Genomic DNA, 17,687 nt, shown 5'->3' on the forward strand with positions numbered 1-17,687 from the left:
CCCCATATCCCTTGATCCCTTTAGCCTTAAGAAATATATCTAACTCCTTCTTGAATATATTTAATGAATTGGCCTCAACTGCCTTCTGTGGTAGAGAATTCCACAGGTTCACCACTCTCTGGGTGAAGAAATTCCTCCTCATCTCTGTCCTAAATGACTTACCCCTTATCCTTAGACTGTGACCCCTAGTTCTGGACTCCCCCGCCATCGGGAACATCCTTCCTGCATCTAGTCTGTCTAGTCCTGTTAGAATTTTATAAGTTTCAATGAGATTCCCTCTCATTCTTCTAAACTCCAGCGAATACAAGCCCAATCGACCCAATCTCTCCTCATACGTCATTCCTGCCATCCCAGGTATCAGTCTGGTGAATCTTCGCTGCACTCCCTCCATGGCAAGAACATCCTTCCTCAGATAAGGCGACCAAAACTGCACACAATACTCAAGATGTGGTCTCACCAAGGCCCTGTACAACTGCAGCAAGACATCCTTGCTCCTGGGGTAGGGATTTGGGAAAGCAGACTATCCGAGACAGGAGAGATGAAAGGAGGCATGACGACAGGAGAGAGCAGTCAGCAAGGAATAGAGAGAAAAGGAAAAGGAGAAAAAGTGGAAAAAGAAATGAACAGCTCGGGTCAGGAGCGGCAGCCAAAGTGCACACGCAAATAGACACAGGGAAAAGCTCAGGTTGCAAAGGCCTGTTTAAATGTAGTAATTAATGGGATACATATTTCCTGGTAGCAGGGAATAGATTGGAGACAATAGTCGGGAGACCAGGGTCAAAGTCAAAGGTCCCATGGAAGGACAAAGCCGACGTAAGCAGGATGGAGCCGGCACAGAGCATCGACGAACCGCTGTCCAACGCAGGCGAGTGAAGTCCAGAAGCTATTTGAAGGGTAGAGAGTTCGAGGATGGAGGTTGTTGCTGTAGGAATGAGAGTCGGTGGCGGTGCAGAAAGATGATGGCGAAATTGACGCAAGTTGGAGGTCACCGTAGATCAAAGTGGCAGAGAAAAAGTAAAACAAGCCAGCGACCAGCAAAGCTGAAAACCAGTAGACCAAGTCACCGGACAGCAAATGAAACAACAGCTGCTAGCTAGCAGCCAACAAAGCTGAAAAATCAGTAGAACCAGTTCAGCAGAGACACAGCCGCAGTTTAAAAGTTATTGGGCTAAAAATTGAGTACTTCGCCGGGGCGCTAAAAGTAGCGCCCCGGAAAAATTAGCGCCCCCGCGCCGGAAATTGAGTGGTTGCGCCCCAAGAGGGAAGCAGGGCACTACTGGAAGCGCCCCGCATCCCTCTTGGGGCGCTGTGAGTCAATATTGCGGCGTTATGTGCCGCAGCGCCACACGCTGCGGCACGTCGCGCCGCGGTATTGCAGGCCTTCCTCCCCTTCTTAAAGGGGAGGGGCCTTGTGCAGCGCGACCTGGGCCCCCGGGGATCGGGAGTGCAGGCAAAAGAGCCTGGTACTCAAGAGAAGTGCCGGGCTCTTGGAGCGCAGCCAGCACTCCGCGGGGGGGCGGGGGGGGGCGTTTCAGGAGATCTGGGACGGGAGCGCAGGCAGGTGCTGGCAGGCGGCCAGGAACGAAAATGGCCGCCCTGCACCTCGCCTTTAAATTGCGCCTCCCTGGCTGCAGGTGCGCCCCCCTGCGGCCAGCGGTAAGTCAGGGGGCACTCCCGAAGATCGTGGCCGGGGCGTTGGTGGGGAACTGCGCACGCCAATGACGTCATCGCCAGCGGCGCCGCAGGGCGCTACCGGTTAGCGCCACCACTAACCTCCCGCTGAATTTTGCGGGAGGCGTGGGCAGTGCCACGCCCGGGCGCTAGTTGGTTTGTGTCCCGTTAGCGCCCTCTTAAGGCACTAACAGGAGGTGCAACCAACTGAATTTTCCCCCCATTTATTTTTTTTAATCCTTTAGCAGCAGAGATAGAGACACAGCAGGTAAGTCTTACAGTGTAATCCAGAACCCATCGTGCAACAAGTTGTTTCAGGCGGCACGCTGAGCAGGAGGCCGAAGATCGGGTCTAAACTATCTGGCCAGTACTGAGGGAGCGCTGCACTGTTGGAGCTGCCATCTTTCAGATGAGACATTAAACTGAGGCCTCGCCTGTTCTCTCAGGTGGACAAAAAAGAGCAGGGGAGTACTCCCAGAGTCTGGCCAATATTTATCCCTCAACCAACATCACTAAAAACAGATTATCTGGTCATTATCTCATTGCTGTTTGTGGGATCTTGCTGTGTGCAAATTAGCTGCTGCATTTCCCTACATTACAACGGTGCTTCAAAAGTTGTTCCATTACAGCTATAACACTGGCATCTGTCTGACAATGTGGAAAACTGCCCAGGAATGTCCTGTCCACAAAAAGCAACACAAATCCAACTCGGCCAATTACCACCCCATCAGTCTATTCTCAATCATCAGCAAAGTGATGGACGGTGTTGTCAACAGTGCTATCAATGTTAAGTATGTGTATTGTATTGAACAATTAACACAAAGACTTAAACGTATAACTCAAACAGGTCTTTACTGGTTGGAGGTAGGGACTATACGTAGGTCTTTACTTCATGCCCACAGGCGGGAACTGAGGGGAGATCAGTACCCACAGTACTATTTATACCCCTATGTCCAGGAGTGGTACTGCGTATCACTACGCCCTACAAGTAGTGCAGTCCTGTCCATAGGTTCAAAGTAGCACACATATTACATACACAACATTCCTCCCTTCCTAGCTTTACAGTCATCTCCCCATTTAACATAACGTAATAACATATATACATATATAACTTCAGGTTTACATAACAGAATAACATAGATACATAGATAACTTCATGTCAAAACAGATCACAGATTCAGTCTCTGCGGAAAACAGTTCACAGATTCAATCTCTGTGGTGTAGTCGGTTCACGTTGCTGGAGTGACTCATTCAATAGTCCTTCCATGGATTTAACAGTTTGAACTTCCGAACTGAATTGGCTCCGTTCGGAGGGACCACGTGTGTGATCTGGTAGAGGTAATAATGGTTCAGATGGGTCATCTTCTGTTTCGACTTTTCCTTTTCTGCTTCTTGGAGACTCTCTGGGCTCCACTGTCAGCTGCCAGCTGCATGCGCAGTTCCTCCTTCTCTTCCTCCTTTTTCCGTAGTAGAGCCACCTTCTCCCGATGTTCCGTAGACTTTCGGTGCTCCTCCATGATTTCTGTATGGTGGGAGTCGAAGTTACAAGTTGGGCAGGACAGGACATAGTAATATTCGGTGTCGTCCTGATCTAGGCCAGCGAGAGGGTCTTCTATTTCCTCCATACCCAGCTGGGCGTTAGCCAGCTTTTGTTCCAAGTCCAGACATCTTTCCTGAAGAGACTTCTTCATGCGTACCTCTTCATCCAGCTTTTTCTGGGCTTTCAGCAAGTCGTTTACTAATGACCTCATTTGAGATTTTACTACTTCAACTTCTTTTGGAGATTGATTGATCGGACTATTCAATCCCTCTACCGGAGCAGCTGTTTCAGCGGTCTGTTGTTCTACGTTGACGTGAGTCAGCGTACTTTTGGCATCCAAGGGCTGCTCTGTTGCAGTCATCTCAGTCTGTGTTGCCACCTCAGCTCTTCCAATAACCTTTGAGAGCTCCGAACCCCTTTCGTTTGAATATTGAAGTTCGTGTTCAAGTTTTTCCCACTTCAGAGTCCTGTCCTTCAGCATATGCAGGAGTTGGCTGACCGTTAACTCCTCTGACATCAGACGTTTTGTGTGCTCCTGCTCCATTTTCTCCATCAGCTGCTTCTGTTGTCTTTCCAGATTCTCCAACTCTATATCAAAGAACTCTTTCGTTGCATTCAACTCTTGCTCAAAACGGCGAAGCATTTGTTCTAATTGCTGTTGTAGTTTGAAATGGAGTTGAGTTCGAGCCCGGTGTCCCTCAGAAATGGGCACATCAGTAGACTTGCCAGACTCAGAATCCACAGTTAAACTATGTTGTTGTTGCTCAGTGGAATTCTGTGCTGAAACTTTGTCTTTTGCACCTGAGTTGGGCTTACCATCATCCGTTCCAGAGTCTGGGCCGACTATCTTCACCGAGTTCTCACTCGTTATTGTTTGTAGGAAATGCCAGTCCATATTCATTTTCCTAATCCACTCCCGTCCTAGTAGTGGAGAACCTCCTTCAGATATCACATATAAGTCCATTATTTGACTGTCTTCGCCCTTGTGGACCACTGCAACCTCTATTTTCCCGATGGGGTACACTCTTTGCCCCGTGTATGTTTTCAATATAATCCCCGTATCCTGTAGGGGAATATGTTGGAATAACTTTCCGTAATCTTTCTTATTTATGACCGTCAATGCCGATCCAGTGTCTAATTCCAGTTTTACTTGGACTCCTTCTATCTGAAGAGTGACCCAAATTGTCTGGAGGTCTGCACCCTTACCAGCGTTGAGTACTCTTAAGCTAGCCAGTTCATTACAGCTTAAGCTAGCCAGTTCATTACTGCTAGCGTCTGAATCGGACTCCTGTTCGGTCACCTTGTGTACCTTTGCGTATTTTCCTTGCGGTGACTTCTTGTTGCTGGTCTTCTTCCCTGACCTGCATACTCTAGCTATATGTCCAAGCCTACCACAAGTTCTACATTCTTGGTTTTTAAACCAACACTGGTTCTGATCATGCGTTGTCTTTCCACAACGATAACATTTGCCAGAACTCACACCCAATTTGTGTGCACTGAGCTCCGGTGACCGTAGCTGCATTACTGCCGTGCCTCTCGCTGCGGCTTCGTGTGCTGCTGCCATAGTGACCGCCTTCTCAAGCGTCAGCTCATTCTCCTCGAGCAGTCGCTTTTGTGTATCCTGTTTAAATAAACCACACACAAATTTGTCTCGTAGTGCATCTGTCAGTCCCGTTCCAAACTGGCAATATTTCGCTAATTTACGCAATTCCAGCAAATATTCAGCATTGCTTTCATGCTGTAGCTGCCTTCTGTCGTAAAATTTAAATCGTTCCGCTAGCATCAGCGGCGTGGGGTTTAGATGATCTTTCAGGACAGTAACAATCTCATCGAACGTCTTATCCGCCGGTTCATCTGGTGATAACAGGTGTTTCAATTGCCCGTATGTCTTCGCACCCATTAAATTTAATAATGTTAGAGCTTTATCTTGGTCACGAATTTTATTGGCCTTACAATAATTTTTTACTCTTTCAACATATATGGCCCAATCTTCGAGGTCACTATCAAAGGTGCTAATATTCCCGTGTTTAGGCATTGTAGATTTGCAATTTCTCAGATTTTATTTTGTTTACTTGTTATCAAAGATGGCAGCTTCCCGCTCTTGCCGTCGTCCTCTGCCCACAAAATGGCGGTTTTCCCGCGCTTGGCGGTCTTCACCCGTCCCCCGACGCCGTCTCCCTTCAGCCCCCGAGTGCGGCCCTTATCTTCGCCGCGATCGCCCGAGTGCGGCCCTTATCAGCGGATGCGATCGCTGGATCGCGAAGTGGCTCCCGACCGAAGCGGCTCTTGCTCGCTCCCTCCCGGGCTCTGGCTTACCCACTCGCGCGTTTCACCGCGGCTCTTATCAGGGATTGCGATCGCCCTTATCTTCTCCAACTTCCCCAGCCCTGTCTTTGCAGCCAACACTGCACGGCTTACCCCACCACCTAGGTTGAACAAGGAAACTGCAGAAAGACTTCTGTCAGTCGCTGGAAGCTGTCAGGATGGCTGCTGCACTCCAGTGCTCAGTCGCTGATGGAGGCTTCAGAGTCCTAAAGCCTGTCGCTTCTAGTGGGGTGGTGATGTTTGAAACCTCTCTTCAACTGCCGCAGGGTAAGAACCTGACTCGTCGCCAGTGTTAAGTATGTGTATTGTATTGAACAATTAACACAAAGACTTAAACGTATAACTCAAACAGGTCTTTACTGGTTGGAGGTAGGGACTATGCGTAGGTCTTTACTTCATGCCCACAGGCAGGAACTGAGGGGAGATCAGTACCCACAGTACTATTTATACCCCTATGGCCAGGAGTGGTACTGCGTATCACTACGCCCTACAAGTAGTGCAGTCCTGTCCATAGGTTCAAAGTAGCACACATATTACATACACAACAATCAAGCAGCACTTACTCACCAATAACCTGCTCACTGATGCCCAGTTTGGGTTCTGCCAGGACCGCTCAGCTCCAAACCTCATTACAGCCTTGGTCCAAACATGGACAAAAGAGCTGAATTCCAGAGGTGAGGTGCGAGTGACTGCCCTTGACATCAAGGCAGCATTTGACCGAGTGTGGCATCAAGGAGCCCTAGTAAAACTGAAGTCAATGGGAATCGGGGGAAACGCTCCACTGGCTGGAGTCATACCTAGCACAAAGAAAGATGGTTGTGGTGGTTGGAGGTCAATCCCCAGGACATTGCTGCAGGAGTTCCTCAGGGAAGTGTTCTAGGCCCAACCATATTCAGCTGCTTCATCAATGACCTTCCCTCCATCATAAAGTCAGAAGTGAGGATGTTCGCTGATGACTGCACAGTGTTCAGTGCCATTCGCAACTCCTCAGATAATGAAGCAGTCCATGTCCGCATGCAGCAAGACCTGGACAACATTCAGGCTTGGGCTCATAAGTGGCAGGTAACATTCGCGCCACACAAGTGCCATGCAATGACCATCTCCAACAAGTGAGCATCTAACCGCCGCCCCTTGACATTCAACGGCATTACCATCACCGAATCCCCCACCATCAATATCCTGGGGGTCACCATTGATCAGAAACTTAACTGGACCAGCCACATAAATACTGCGGCAATAAGAGCAGGTCAGAGGCTGAGTATTCTGCGGCGAGTGTCTCACCTCCTGACTCCCCAAAGCCTTTCCACCACAGGCACAAGTAAGGAGTGTGATGGAATACCCTCCACTTGCCTGGATGAGTGCAGCTCCAACAACACCCAAGAAGCTCAACACCATCCAGGACAAAGCAGCCCGCTTGATTAGCACCCCATCCACCACCTTAAACATTCACTCCCTCCACCACCGGCGTACCGTGGCTGCAGTGTGTACCATCTACAAGATGCACTGCAGCTACTGGCCAAGGCTCCTTCGGCAGCACCTCCCAAACCTGCGACCTCTATCACCTAGCAGGACAAGGGCAGCAGGCGCATGGGAACACCATCACCTCCAAGTTCCCCTCCGAGTCACACACACCATCCTGACTTGGAAGTATATCGCTGTTCCTTTATTGTCGCTGGGTCAAAAACCTGGAACTCCCTCCCTAACAGCACTGTGGGAGGACCTTCACCACACGGACTGCAGCAGTTGAAGAAGGCAGGTCACCACCACCTTCCCAAGGGCATCTAGGGATGGGCAATAAATGCTGACCTTGCCAGCGACACCCACATCCCATGAACGAATAAAAAAAAGTCGTTAATTGGCTGCAAAGCGTTTTGTCACTTCCTGAAGTTGTGAAAAACGCTATATAAGTGCAAGTTAGTTCTTTCTTTTTTCATACTATCTTTCTTAGCTCATCTGAGGACTTTTATATATACATAAATATAACCCTATCTCCCTAGAGAATACTGTTGGGCTTGGGAAGAAGGCTGGGAAAGGTATAGACAATAAACTACAGCAGGAGGGCGATCAGCAGGAGAAGAATGATTTGAGATTTATCATTTCCTCTCCTCTCTTGAAGGTGTTGACTCCACTGGTACAATCAGACCTTCTTCCACCTGGAACTTTGTGCAATGAGAAGGTTAAGATGATGTGTTTGGATGGGAAGTGTGCAGGAGTCGAACTGTTTTACAGATGTCTTGTCAGAAAAAGATGGAAAATTTAAACCTGCTTTTCACCTCTGGAATCTGGGTTGAAATCCAGACTAGTCTGATAGAGGAAAAGTCCCTCTCTATCCCTGCGGAGGACTAGCATAGTCCCACAGTGCAAAACTGCCCCTAGTTGCGCACGAATGGGCAATCTCACTGAGAGAGGCCACAGGACGGCCGGTGTGGTTAATGGAATAAAATTTCACGTTGACGCTCTTTTCTAAGGTTGAGACTGGGCGTCAGAAAGGGGACTCATTCCATTCCCCAGCAATAATATCCCTCACCTTAAGAAGCATAAAAACTTCTTAACAAATGTGAACTTGGCTTTTGCTAACCTCCAAGCCCCTTTCGCCATTCTCTTATTATGTTTAGATCCTCAGTTATTTTTTACCAGAATGATACCAGAACTGAGAGGTTGTACCTATCAGGAAAGTTTGAACAGGCTGGGGCTCTTTTCTCTAGAAAAAGCCGAGGGGTGACCTGATCAAGGTCTTTAAGATTATGAAGGGGTTCGATAGGGTAGATGTAGGGAAGATGTTTCCTCTTGTGGGGGAGACCAGAACTAGGGGCCATCAATATAAGATAGTCACTAATAAATCCAATAGGGAATTCAGGAGAAACCTCTTTACCCAGAGAGTGGTGAGAATGTGGAACTCGCTACCACAGGGAGTGGTTGAGGCGAATAGCCTAGATGCATTTAAGGAGAATCTAGATAAACACATGAGGGAGAAAGGAATAGAAGGATATATTGATAGGGTGAGATGAAGTAGCGGTGGGAGGAGGCTGGTGTGGGGCATAAACACCGGCACGGAGCAGTTGGGCCGAATGGCCTGTTTCTGCACTGTAAATAATGTGTAATACTTTGTAATTGTGATACTGTTCTTTGAAATCTCATCTCAGATGAGAAACATCACTTTCTTCAAAGTCATCACGTTATCACCCAAAGGTCAAACCTCAGCTCGACGGCATCCATGTGTGATGAAATATATGCCTTCATCAGCCCCTGTATTTTACCTGCATTGTATTGTGTGTACCGCCCCCCCTTTTCCCCTATTGTGTGTATTGGCTCCGCCCCTGTCTTTTGTCATATAAAGGTCTCAAGAGCTGTATGAGTCATTCTGCCAGACGAATCCGATGTGGAATGACGTGCAATGTTCTTAGCGATTAAAAGCTTTCAGTTGAATCCTTTAACTTCTTGTCTTTGAGTTATTGATGGCACATCAATTTTAATCGCTAAAACACCAAGATGGATCGACTCCTGAAACCAGAGCGCTTGGATCTGGACCCCCATGCCACAGACGCAGCCACACAGTTCGGACACTGGTTCCAATGCTTCAAATTTTTCAGCGAAACCTCAGCCACCGCCATAGCAGCCACGACCGCCACTGGAGACGTGAAACTGGGAATCCTGCGAAACCGGGTGAGTCATCGGGTCTCCCCTCTCATCCGAGATGCCACCAGCTACGAGGATGCCTGCACCATTCTGAAGGCCCAGTACGTGCGGCCAATAAACGAGGTGTACGCCAGGCATCTTCTGACTACTCGCACGCAGCGGCATGGTGAGTCACTAGAGGGCTTCATGCTAAGCCTAAAAGTACTGGGCAGAGACTGTAACTGTAAGGCCGTGTCTGCCACCATGTACACGGAGGAGCTGATCCGAGACTCCTTTATTGCGGGCCTCAGTTCAAATTACATTCAGCAGAAACTGTTTGAAAAGGAGGGACTGGACTTAAAACAGGCTATGGGCATAGCGCGATCGCTGGATATGGCCCAGAGGAACTCTGAATCCTGTTCCTCAGGCCACGCGGCCCACTCCGCCTCGTGCACGCCGTGGGGGCTGCCATCTTGGAAGCTATCTTCACCTCCCAGGTCTCAGGCCAGCCCAGCACCTTCGGAGCCCCAGCCTCCACCCAGGAGCCCCACTACTGCCGCGATGCATCGGGGCCCGAAATGCTACTTCTGCGGCCAGGACAAACACTCCAGGCATCTGTGCCCAGTGAAGGGCACCACCTGTTTTAAATGCGGGAAGAAAGGACATTTCAGTAAATTCTGCAGAGGGAACCCCGCCTCCAACTCCACCACCGCCGCGTGCGCGCCGTGGGGGCGGCCATCTTGGACGCCATCTTGTCCACCCTCATGGAGTCCACCCTCATGGAGTCCACCATCTTGTCCCGACTACACGGACCCCCAAGACCCACTGGTGGCCTCAATCACAGTGGATCAATCCAGGCCGCATCCGTTGTCTAGATCGATGATGGACATAGAGGTAAACGGGAACAAGGTTAAGTGCTTGATTGACTGCGGGAGCACCGAAAGCTTTATTCATCCTAGCCTGGTAAAACGACTTTCACTAACGATAGTCCCTACACAGGGCAAAATCGCCATGGCTGATAAGATTCATACCTCAAAAATTACAGGTTTCTGCGCGGTTATGTTGTCGGTAAAAGGCACTGATTACAGAGATTTTAAACTGTTGATAATGCCAGATCTCTGTGTGAGCGTGATCTTGGGTCTGGACTTCCAGTGCCACCACCAAAGTATCACGCTTACCTACGGTGGGTCCCAGCCACCCCTCACAGTGTGCGGTCTGGCTACCCTGAAGGTCAAGCCGCCCTCTCTGTTCGCCAACCTCGCACCCAACTGTCGACCCATAGCGACCAAGAGTAGGCGGTACAGCTGGGACAGACGGTTCATTGAGTCGGAAGTAGAAAGACTCAAGCGGGAGGGTATCATCAAATGCAGTACCAGCCCGTGGCGCACCCAGGTAGTAGTGGTTAAGGGTAGCAAAAAGAAGCGGATGGTGATAGATTATAGCCAGACGGTTAATCTATACACCCAGCTAGACGCCTACCCTCTGCCCCGCATAGCGGATATAGTTAACCAAATTGCGCAATACCGGGTGTTTTCCACCATCGACCTAAAATCGGCATACCACCAGCTCCCCATTAGGCCGGAGGACCGTCCATACACCGCCTTCGAGGCGAACGGACGCCTCTACCACTTCCTCAGAGTCCCCTTTGGGGTAACGAATGGGGTCTCGGTCTTCCAGCGGGAGATGGACCGCATGGTCGATGAGAACCAGTTAACAGCCACCTATCCATACCTAGACAACGTCACCATCTGCGGCCACGACCAGCAAGACCACGACTCGAACCTCGCGAGATTTCTGAAAACCGCCCTCAGACTCAATCTCACCTACAACGAGGATAAGTGTGTCTTTAGCACCACGCGCCTCTGTATCCTGGGCTGCGTGGTGGAAAACGGGGAAATCGGTCCGGACCCCGACCGATTGCACCCCCTATGGGAGCTACCCCTACCAAACACCCCCAAGGCCCTGAAAAGGTGCCTGGGGTTTTTCTCCTATTACGCCCAATGGGTCCCCAATTATTCCGACAAGGCCCGTCCCCTCCTGAAATCAACGTCCTTCCCGCTCACGGCCGAGGCCCACGCCGCCTTCAACAGCATTAAACACGACATTGAGAAGGCCGCGCTGCGGGCAGTGGACGAAAACGTCCCTTTCCAGGTCGAAAGCGATGCGTCCGACTTCGCTTTAGCAGCCACCCTCAACCAGGATGGGCGGCCCGTAGCCTTTTTCTCAAGAACCCTCCAAGGGCCCGAGATCAGGCACTCCTCGGTAGAGAAGGAGGCCCAGGCCATAGTGGAGGCAGTGCGGCACTGGAGGCACTACCTAGCCGGCAAACGCTTCACCCTGCTTACCTACCAGCGGTCGGTAGCCTTCATGTTTAACAACAAAAAGAGGGGGAAGATCAAGAACGACAAAATTCTCAGGTGGCGGATCGAACTCTCCACGTTTGAGTACGACATAATATATAGGCCGGGGGCCCTCAACGAATCCCCCGACGCCCTATCATGAGGGATGTGTGCCAGCATCCAGGGGGACAGGCTACAGGGCCTCCACAATGGCCTCTGCCACCCGGGGGTCACCCGGCTATTTCACTTTATAAAATCCCGTAACCTGCCCTATTCCATCGAGGAGGACCGGTCTATGACCAGGGACTGCCGCACCTGTGCGGAATGCAAGCCCCGTTTTTACAGGCCCGACCGAGCCCACCTGATCAAAGCTACACGGCCATTCGAGCGCCTGAGCTTAGGTTTCAAGGGACCACTCCCCTCCACCGACCGCAATGTGTACTTTCTCAACATTGTGGACGAGTACTCCCGCTTCCCATTCGCCTACCCCTGCCCAGACATGACCAGTGCCACGGTCATCAAGTGCCTTGGCAGCCTGTTTTGCACGTTCGGCATGCCGAACTACATCCACACTGACAGGGGGGCGTCGTTCATGAGCGACGAACTGCACCAATACCTGCTGTCGAAGGGGATAGCCACGAGTTGGACCACTAGTTATAACCCCCGGGGTAATGGGCAAGTGGAGAGGGAGAATGCGACGGTGTGGAAGGCGGTCACCTTAGCACTAAGGTCTAAAGGCCTCCCTACCTCCCGCTGGCAAGAGGTCCTCCCAGACGTACTCCACTCGATAAGGTCGCTACTGTGTACTGCTACTAACGCCACTCCTCACGAGAAGATCTTTGTTTTTCCCCGCAAATCAACCTCGGGAGTGTCCCTACCTTCGTGGCTCTCCACCCCAGGGACAGTCCTATTACGGAAGCATGTGAGGGGCCACAAAACGGATCCCCTTGTGGAGGCAGTACACCTACTCCACGCAAACCCACAGTACGTGTACGTCAAGCACGCCGACGGGCGTGAGGACACCGTGTCCATAAAGGACCTCGCCCCGGCAGGAAGCGACGACGACCCATCCTCACCACCCCCAGAAGAACCTCCACCATCCCCAGAGGTATCCTCACCACCCCCAGAAGTACCTGCAACACCCCCAGCACATGGGTATGCCCAGGAGGGCACCACGGACTCCCGGTCGGAACCCGAGGTACTGTTGCGACGTTCAGGAAGGACTATCACACCCCCGGACAGACTAAATCTGTAGAAGGGGTGAATGTGATGAAATATATGCCTTCATCAGCCCTTGTATTTTACCTGCATTGTATTGTGTGTACCGCCCCCCCTTTTCCCCTATTGTGTGTATTGGCTCCGCCCCTGTCTTTTGTCATATAAAGGTCTCAAGAGCTGTATGAGTCATTCTGCCAGACGAATCCGATGTGGAATGACGTGCAATGTTCTTAGCGATTAAAAGCCTTCAGTTGAATCCTTTAACTTCTTGCCTTTGAGTTATTGATGGCACATCACCATGTTTAACCATTAAGTGCTGCGCCTTAACCGTATAGCACCAAATGGTGGTTCAGTGAGCTTATCCGGTGTGTAGCTGAACCATACGGGCCCAGAAAGCCCCAGGTTCAATCCCTGACCAATGCTGAGTTAGCTGATCGTGAATTAGAGCAGTACTGGGAGCTCTAAATTGCACTCAGCACCTCTGGGCGAGAGAGGGGGAAAACAGACAGGTTTCTTGCCTCAGATCATTATGTTGTGACCCCCACCTCACCCCCATTGGGCGTTACATAGAAACATAGAAGATAGGAGCAGGAGTAGGCCATTCGGCCCCTCGAGCCTACTCCGCCATTCAATGAGATCATGGCTGATCGTCCAAATTCAGTACCCTGTTCCTGCCTTAAATCCATATCCTTTGATCCCCCTAGCCTTAAGAAATATATCCAACTCCTTCTTGAATATATTTAATGAATTGGCCTCTACTGCCTTCTTTGGTAGAGAATTCCACAGGTTCATCACTCTCTGGGTGAAGAAATTCCTCCTCATCTCTATCCTAAATGGCTTACCCCTTATCCTTAGACTGTGACCCCTGGTTCTGGACTCCCCGACCATCGGGAACATCCTTCCAGCATCTAGTCTGTCTAGTCCTGTTAGAATTTTATAAGTTTTGATGAGATCCCCTCTCATTCTTCTAAACTCCAGCGAGTACAAGCCCAATCGACCCAATCTCTCCTCATACGTCATTCCTGCCATCCCAGGTATCAGCCTGGTGAATCTTCGCTGCACTCCTTCCATGGCAAGAACATCCTTCCTCAGATAAGGCGACCAAAACTGCACACAATACTCCAGATGTGGTCTCACCAAGGCCCTGTACAACTGCAGCATGACATCCTTGTTCCTGTACTCAAACCCTCTCGCTACGAAGGCCAACATACCATTTGCCTTCTTAACCGCCTGCTGCACCTGCATGCTTACCTTCAGCGACTGGTGCACAAGGACGCCCAGGTCTCGTTGCACTTCCCCTTCTCCCAATCTATTGCCATTCAGATAATAATCTGCCTTCCTGTTTTTGACACCAAAGTGGATAACCTCGCATTTATCCACATTATATTGCATCTGCTCTGCCATGCTTCTGCCCAATCACCCAACCTGTCCAAATCATACTGGAGTTTCTCGGTATCCTCCTCACAGCACACACGCCCACCCAGCTTTGTGTCGTCTGCAAACTTGGAGATATTACATCTAGTTCCCTCATCCAGATCATTAATATATATTGTGAATAGCTGGGGTCCAAGGACCGATCCCTGTGGTACCCCACTAGTCACTGCCTGCCACTCGGAAAAAGAGCCGTTTATTCCAACTCTTTGCTTTCTGTCTGCCAACCAGTTCTCTATCCAAGTCAATACCTTGCCCCCAATCCCATGTGCCTTAATTTTACACGCTAATCTCTTATGCGTTGGGTGAGGATGGCTTCGGGTTCAGGTGTGACGCAGTTGCGATCAACTAGCCTGTTGATCCTTACTGCCACAGCTTACAGGTGTAAATATTGGCCCCTTGGGTGAGGTACCAGAGGGTCCCTGATGGCGCTGCAGTCATATCCAAGCAAAGAGTCAGTGCCTTTTGGAGGGGAGGGCTGAAAGTTGGTGAGGTAAATGTGCGCATGTGTATATATTACGCACTGGCAGATCTCATAGAATCATAGATTGGTTACAGCACGGAAGAAGGCCATTCAGCCCGTCGAGCCCGTGCCGACTCTCAGCTAGTCCCATTCCCCCGCCCTTTCCCTGTAGCCCTGCAATTTCTTTCCTTCAGATACTTATCCAACTCCCTTTTGAAAGATAAGATTGAATCTGCCTCCAACACCCTTTCAGGCAGTGCATTCCAGATCTTAACCACTCGCTGTGTAAAAAAGTTTTTTCTTACGTCACCTTTGCTTCTTTTGCCAGTCACCTTAAATCTGTGTCCTCTGGTTCTCGACCCTTCTGCCAATAGGAACAGTTTCTCTCTCTCTACTCTGTCCAGACCCCTCATGATTTTGAACACCTCTATCAAATCTCCTCTCAACCTTCTCTGCTCCAAGGAGAACAACCCCAGCTTCTCCAGTCTACCAACGCAACTGAAGTCCCTCATCCCTGGAATCATTCTCGTAAATCTTTTCTGCATCCTCTCTAAGGCTTTAACCAGTGTTTTATACAGGTTCATAATAATTTCCACACTTTTGTACTGTATGCCTCTATTCATGAAGCCCAGGATTCCACAAGCCTTTTTAACTGCTTTCTCAACCTGTGGCATTGCTCACGCTGAGTCCGAGGTTATACTGTTTTATAATCAACAAAGTACAATGGGGAAAGTGTGAAGGATAAAGTGTTACAGGAACTTACAGGAAGTATGCTTATATGTGAAACTTATATTACTAGTAGCTCTGCCATGGCATTGCTTGCCTTGAGTGGATAGGCTGTTTTATAACAATAGGGGTGTTTATGCCATGTAGGGCGATTGACTTACAGGGACTGAAGAAGTCAAATTCTGTTTTTATGACACGGTTCTCTGGTGATCAAAATCTCTGCCTCTTGACCATTATTCCGTGAAAGCCATAAATGAGTGGCTTTTAGATATATTTCTTTACCTATATTATACATAATTTTTTATCACTTACCATCTTCAATGCTAAGAATATACAACAAGATGTAAAGCAAGATGTAGAAGTTGGAGGTAGATATCTGGCATTTAGGAGAGGGAGACTGGTGTTAAGCTGAGAATCACTGAAGGGAGAGCCATTCCGAAAATGAACTGATCTTTGCTATGGTTGGTTTTCTCATCCCGCACATTGCAGACAAAATTGTCAAAGCTTTATATTATTGAGTGAAAGCTTCAAGGTCCAACAGGAGGTAACATAAACAATCTCACAAGACAACACAGGTCAAAACAAACACTGAAACTGCAGAACAATTGCACATTGAATTAAATTTCAGCTAGGCTTACACAAGCTGTGGCTGTCATCTCAACTCCTTATCGCTGGCTAATGACTCCTAATGGAATGTGTGCATGTATGTGGTCATCAGTTGATGCCCATGCCACCCCCTCATTGCCCCGCTACCCCCTCCCCTCCGCCCCCGCCCCCCCCTGCCACCACTCATGTAGGTACAAAAAATGGCCATGTTGTAACATATTACAAAAATGATATAGAGGCACTGGAGAAAGTGCAAAAAAGATTTACAAGGACGATAACAGAGCCGAGTGGTTATACATGTCAGGAAAGGCTGAACAGGCTGGGGCTCTTTTCTCTAGAAAAGGCCGAGGGGTGACCTGATCGAGGTCTTTAAGATTATGAAAGGGTTCGATAGGGTAGACGTAGAGAAGATGTTTCCACTTGTGGGGGAGACCAGAACTAGGGGCCATCAATATCAGATAGTCACTAATAAATCCAATGGGGAATTCAGGAGAAACTTCTTTACCCAGAGAGTGATGAGAATGTGGAACTCGCTACCACAGGGAATGGTTGAGGCGAATAGTATAGGTACATTTAAGGGGAAGTACATGAGGGAGGAAGGAACAGAAGGTTATGGTGATAGGGTGAGATGAAGAGGGGTGGGAGGAGGCTCATGTGGAGCATAAACACCGGCATAGACCAGTTGGGCCGAATGGCCTGTTTCTGTGCCGTAACTTTTATGTAATCACTCAGCGCCTTCAGAAAGGGAAGAGAGAAAGCTGGAGGGGGGAAAGTATTCAGCCCTGAACCGATTTTTCACCCATACCTCCGTAACAACGGTGGACAGAAACTCTGAGGTGTCATCCGTCCATCCGTCTGTGCATTGTTCCATATCATAGTCAGTCACGTAATCCTGTGTCACACTGAGATCCAGAAGGTGCCACTGAGGTGAGGAATACACACGGCATTTCCCCAGCTGCTGCTCCTGGTCCAGAGGGATGAAAACCCGGAGAAGCTTCTTCACCTGGGGCTTGTCGTCCCTTGAGCCATTCGATTCCGGCTGAACTCTACAGTGGTGGCCAGGCGCGGCCCCGGTGAAGCTCTGGAGCAGGTTGTGGCATGCCAGTATACAAAACGGGATAGCCAACAAAGCAGCTTGTATGATTGGGAATTTTCTTTTGCTTCCCACCTTCTCCAGGAGGTCAGAGAAGCCCATTGCTGGCGTTCGCTCTCAGCAGATTGATTGAGTCTTACTAACGCAGAGACTATTGTAGCAGTAGACACTTTGCCTAATATTTAATCTAGCCAATTGCATTTTCATGTCACTAATACTTTCCTCCGCTATGCTGTCTTTGCCGCCAACGCAAGCCAGTACTTCAGAGGAGTTAGATGGATGATTTTTTTTCGTTCACGGGATGTGGGCGTCGCTGGCAAGGCCAGCATTTATTGCCAACCCTAATTGCCCTTGAGAAGGTGGTGGTGAGCCGCCTTCTTGAACCGCTGCAGTCCGTGTGGTGAAGGTGCTCCCACAGTGCTGTTAGGGAGGGAGTTCCAGGATTTTGACCCAGCGACGATGAAGGATCGGCGATAGACTTTTCCAAGTCACGATGGTGTGTGACTCGGAGGGGAACTTGGAGGTGGTGGTGTTCCCGTGCGCCTGCTGCCCTTGTCCTTCTAGGTGGTAGAGGTTGCGGGTTTGGGAGGTGCTGCTGAAGAAGCTTTGGCGAGTTGCTGCAGTGCATCTTGTAGATGGTACACACTGCAGCCACGGTGC

At 49.6% G+C, this 17,687-nt stretch overlaps 1 protein-coding gene across 1 annotated transcript; it reads right to left on the reverse strand.

Moving 5' to 3' along the window:
* Positions 1-15,632: 15,632 nt before the first annotated feature.
* LOC147092856 (solute carrier family 22 member 6-B-like) lies at positions 15,633-17,129 on the reverse strand. Its single transcript, XM_085975702.1, has 2 exons — positions 16,740-17,129; positions 15,633-15,704 (listed from the first exon to the last, which is right to left on the reverse strand). Exons 1-2 carry the CDS (start codon positions 17,127-17,129, stop codon positions 15,633-15,635), a joined length of 462 nt encoding a protein of 153 aa, XP_085831828.1.
* Between the last annotated feature and the right edge of the window lie 558 nt (positions 17,130-17,687).

This window comes from Somniosus microcephalus, unplaced genomic scaffold (assembly GCF_052327205.1).
Source record: "Somniosus microcephalus isolate GS21.2 unplaced genomic scaffold, FLI_Smic_1.0 unresolved_chr2, whole genome shotgun sequence".
NCBI classification, from domain to species: Eukaryota; Metazoa; Chordata; class Chondrichthyes; order Squaliformes; family Somniosidae; genus Somniosus; species Somniosus microcephalus.

Excerpts from the sequence above, each read along its gene's own strand:
- LOC147092856 (XM_085975702.1), bottom strand. The coding sequence starts at position 17,129 with ATGGGCTTCTCTGACCTCCTGGAGAAGGTGGGAAGCAAAAGAAAATTC. Across the intron at positions 15,705-16,739 it reads TGTCCACCGTTGTTACGGAG|ATATCTACCTCCAACTTCTA; the intron begins GTATGGGTGAAA and ends CCTAAATGCCAG.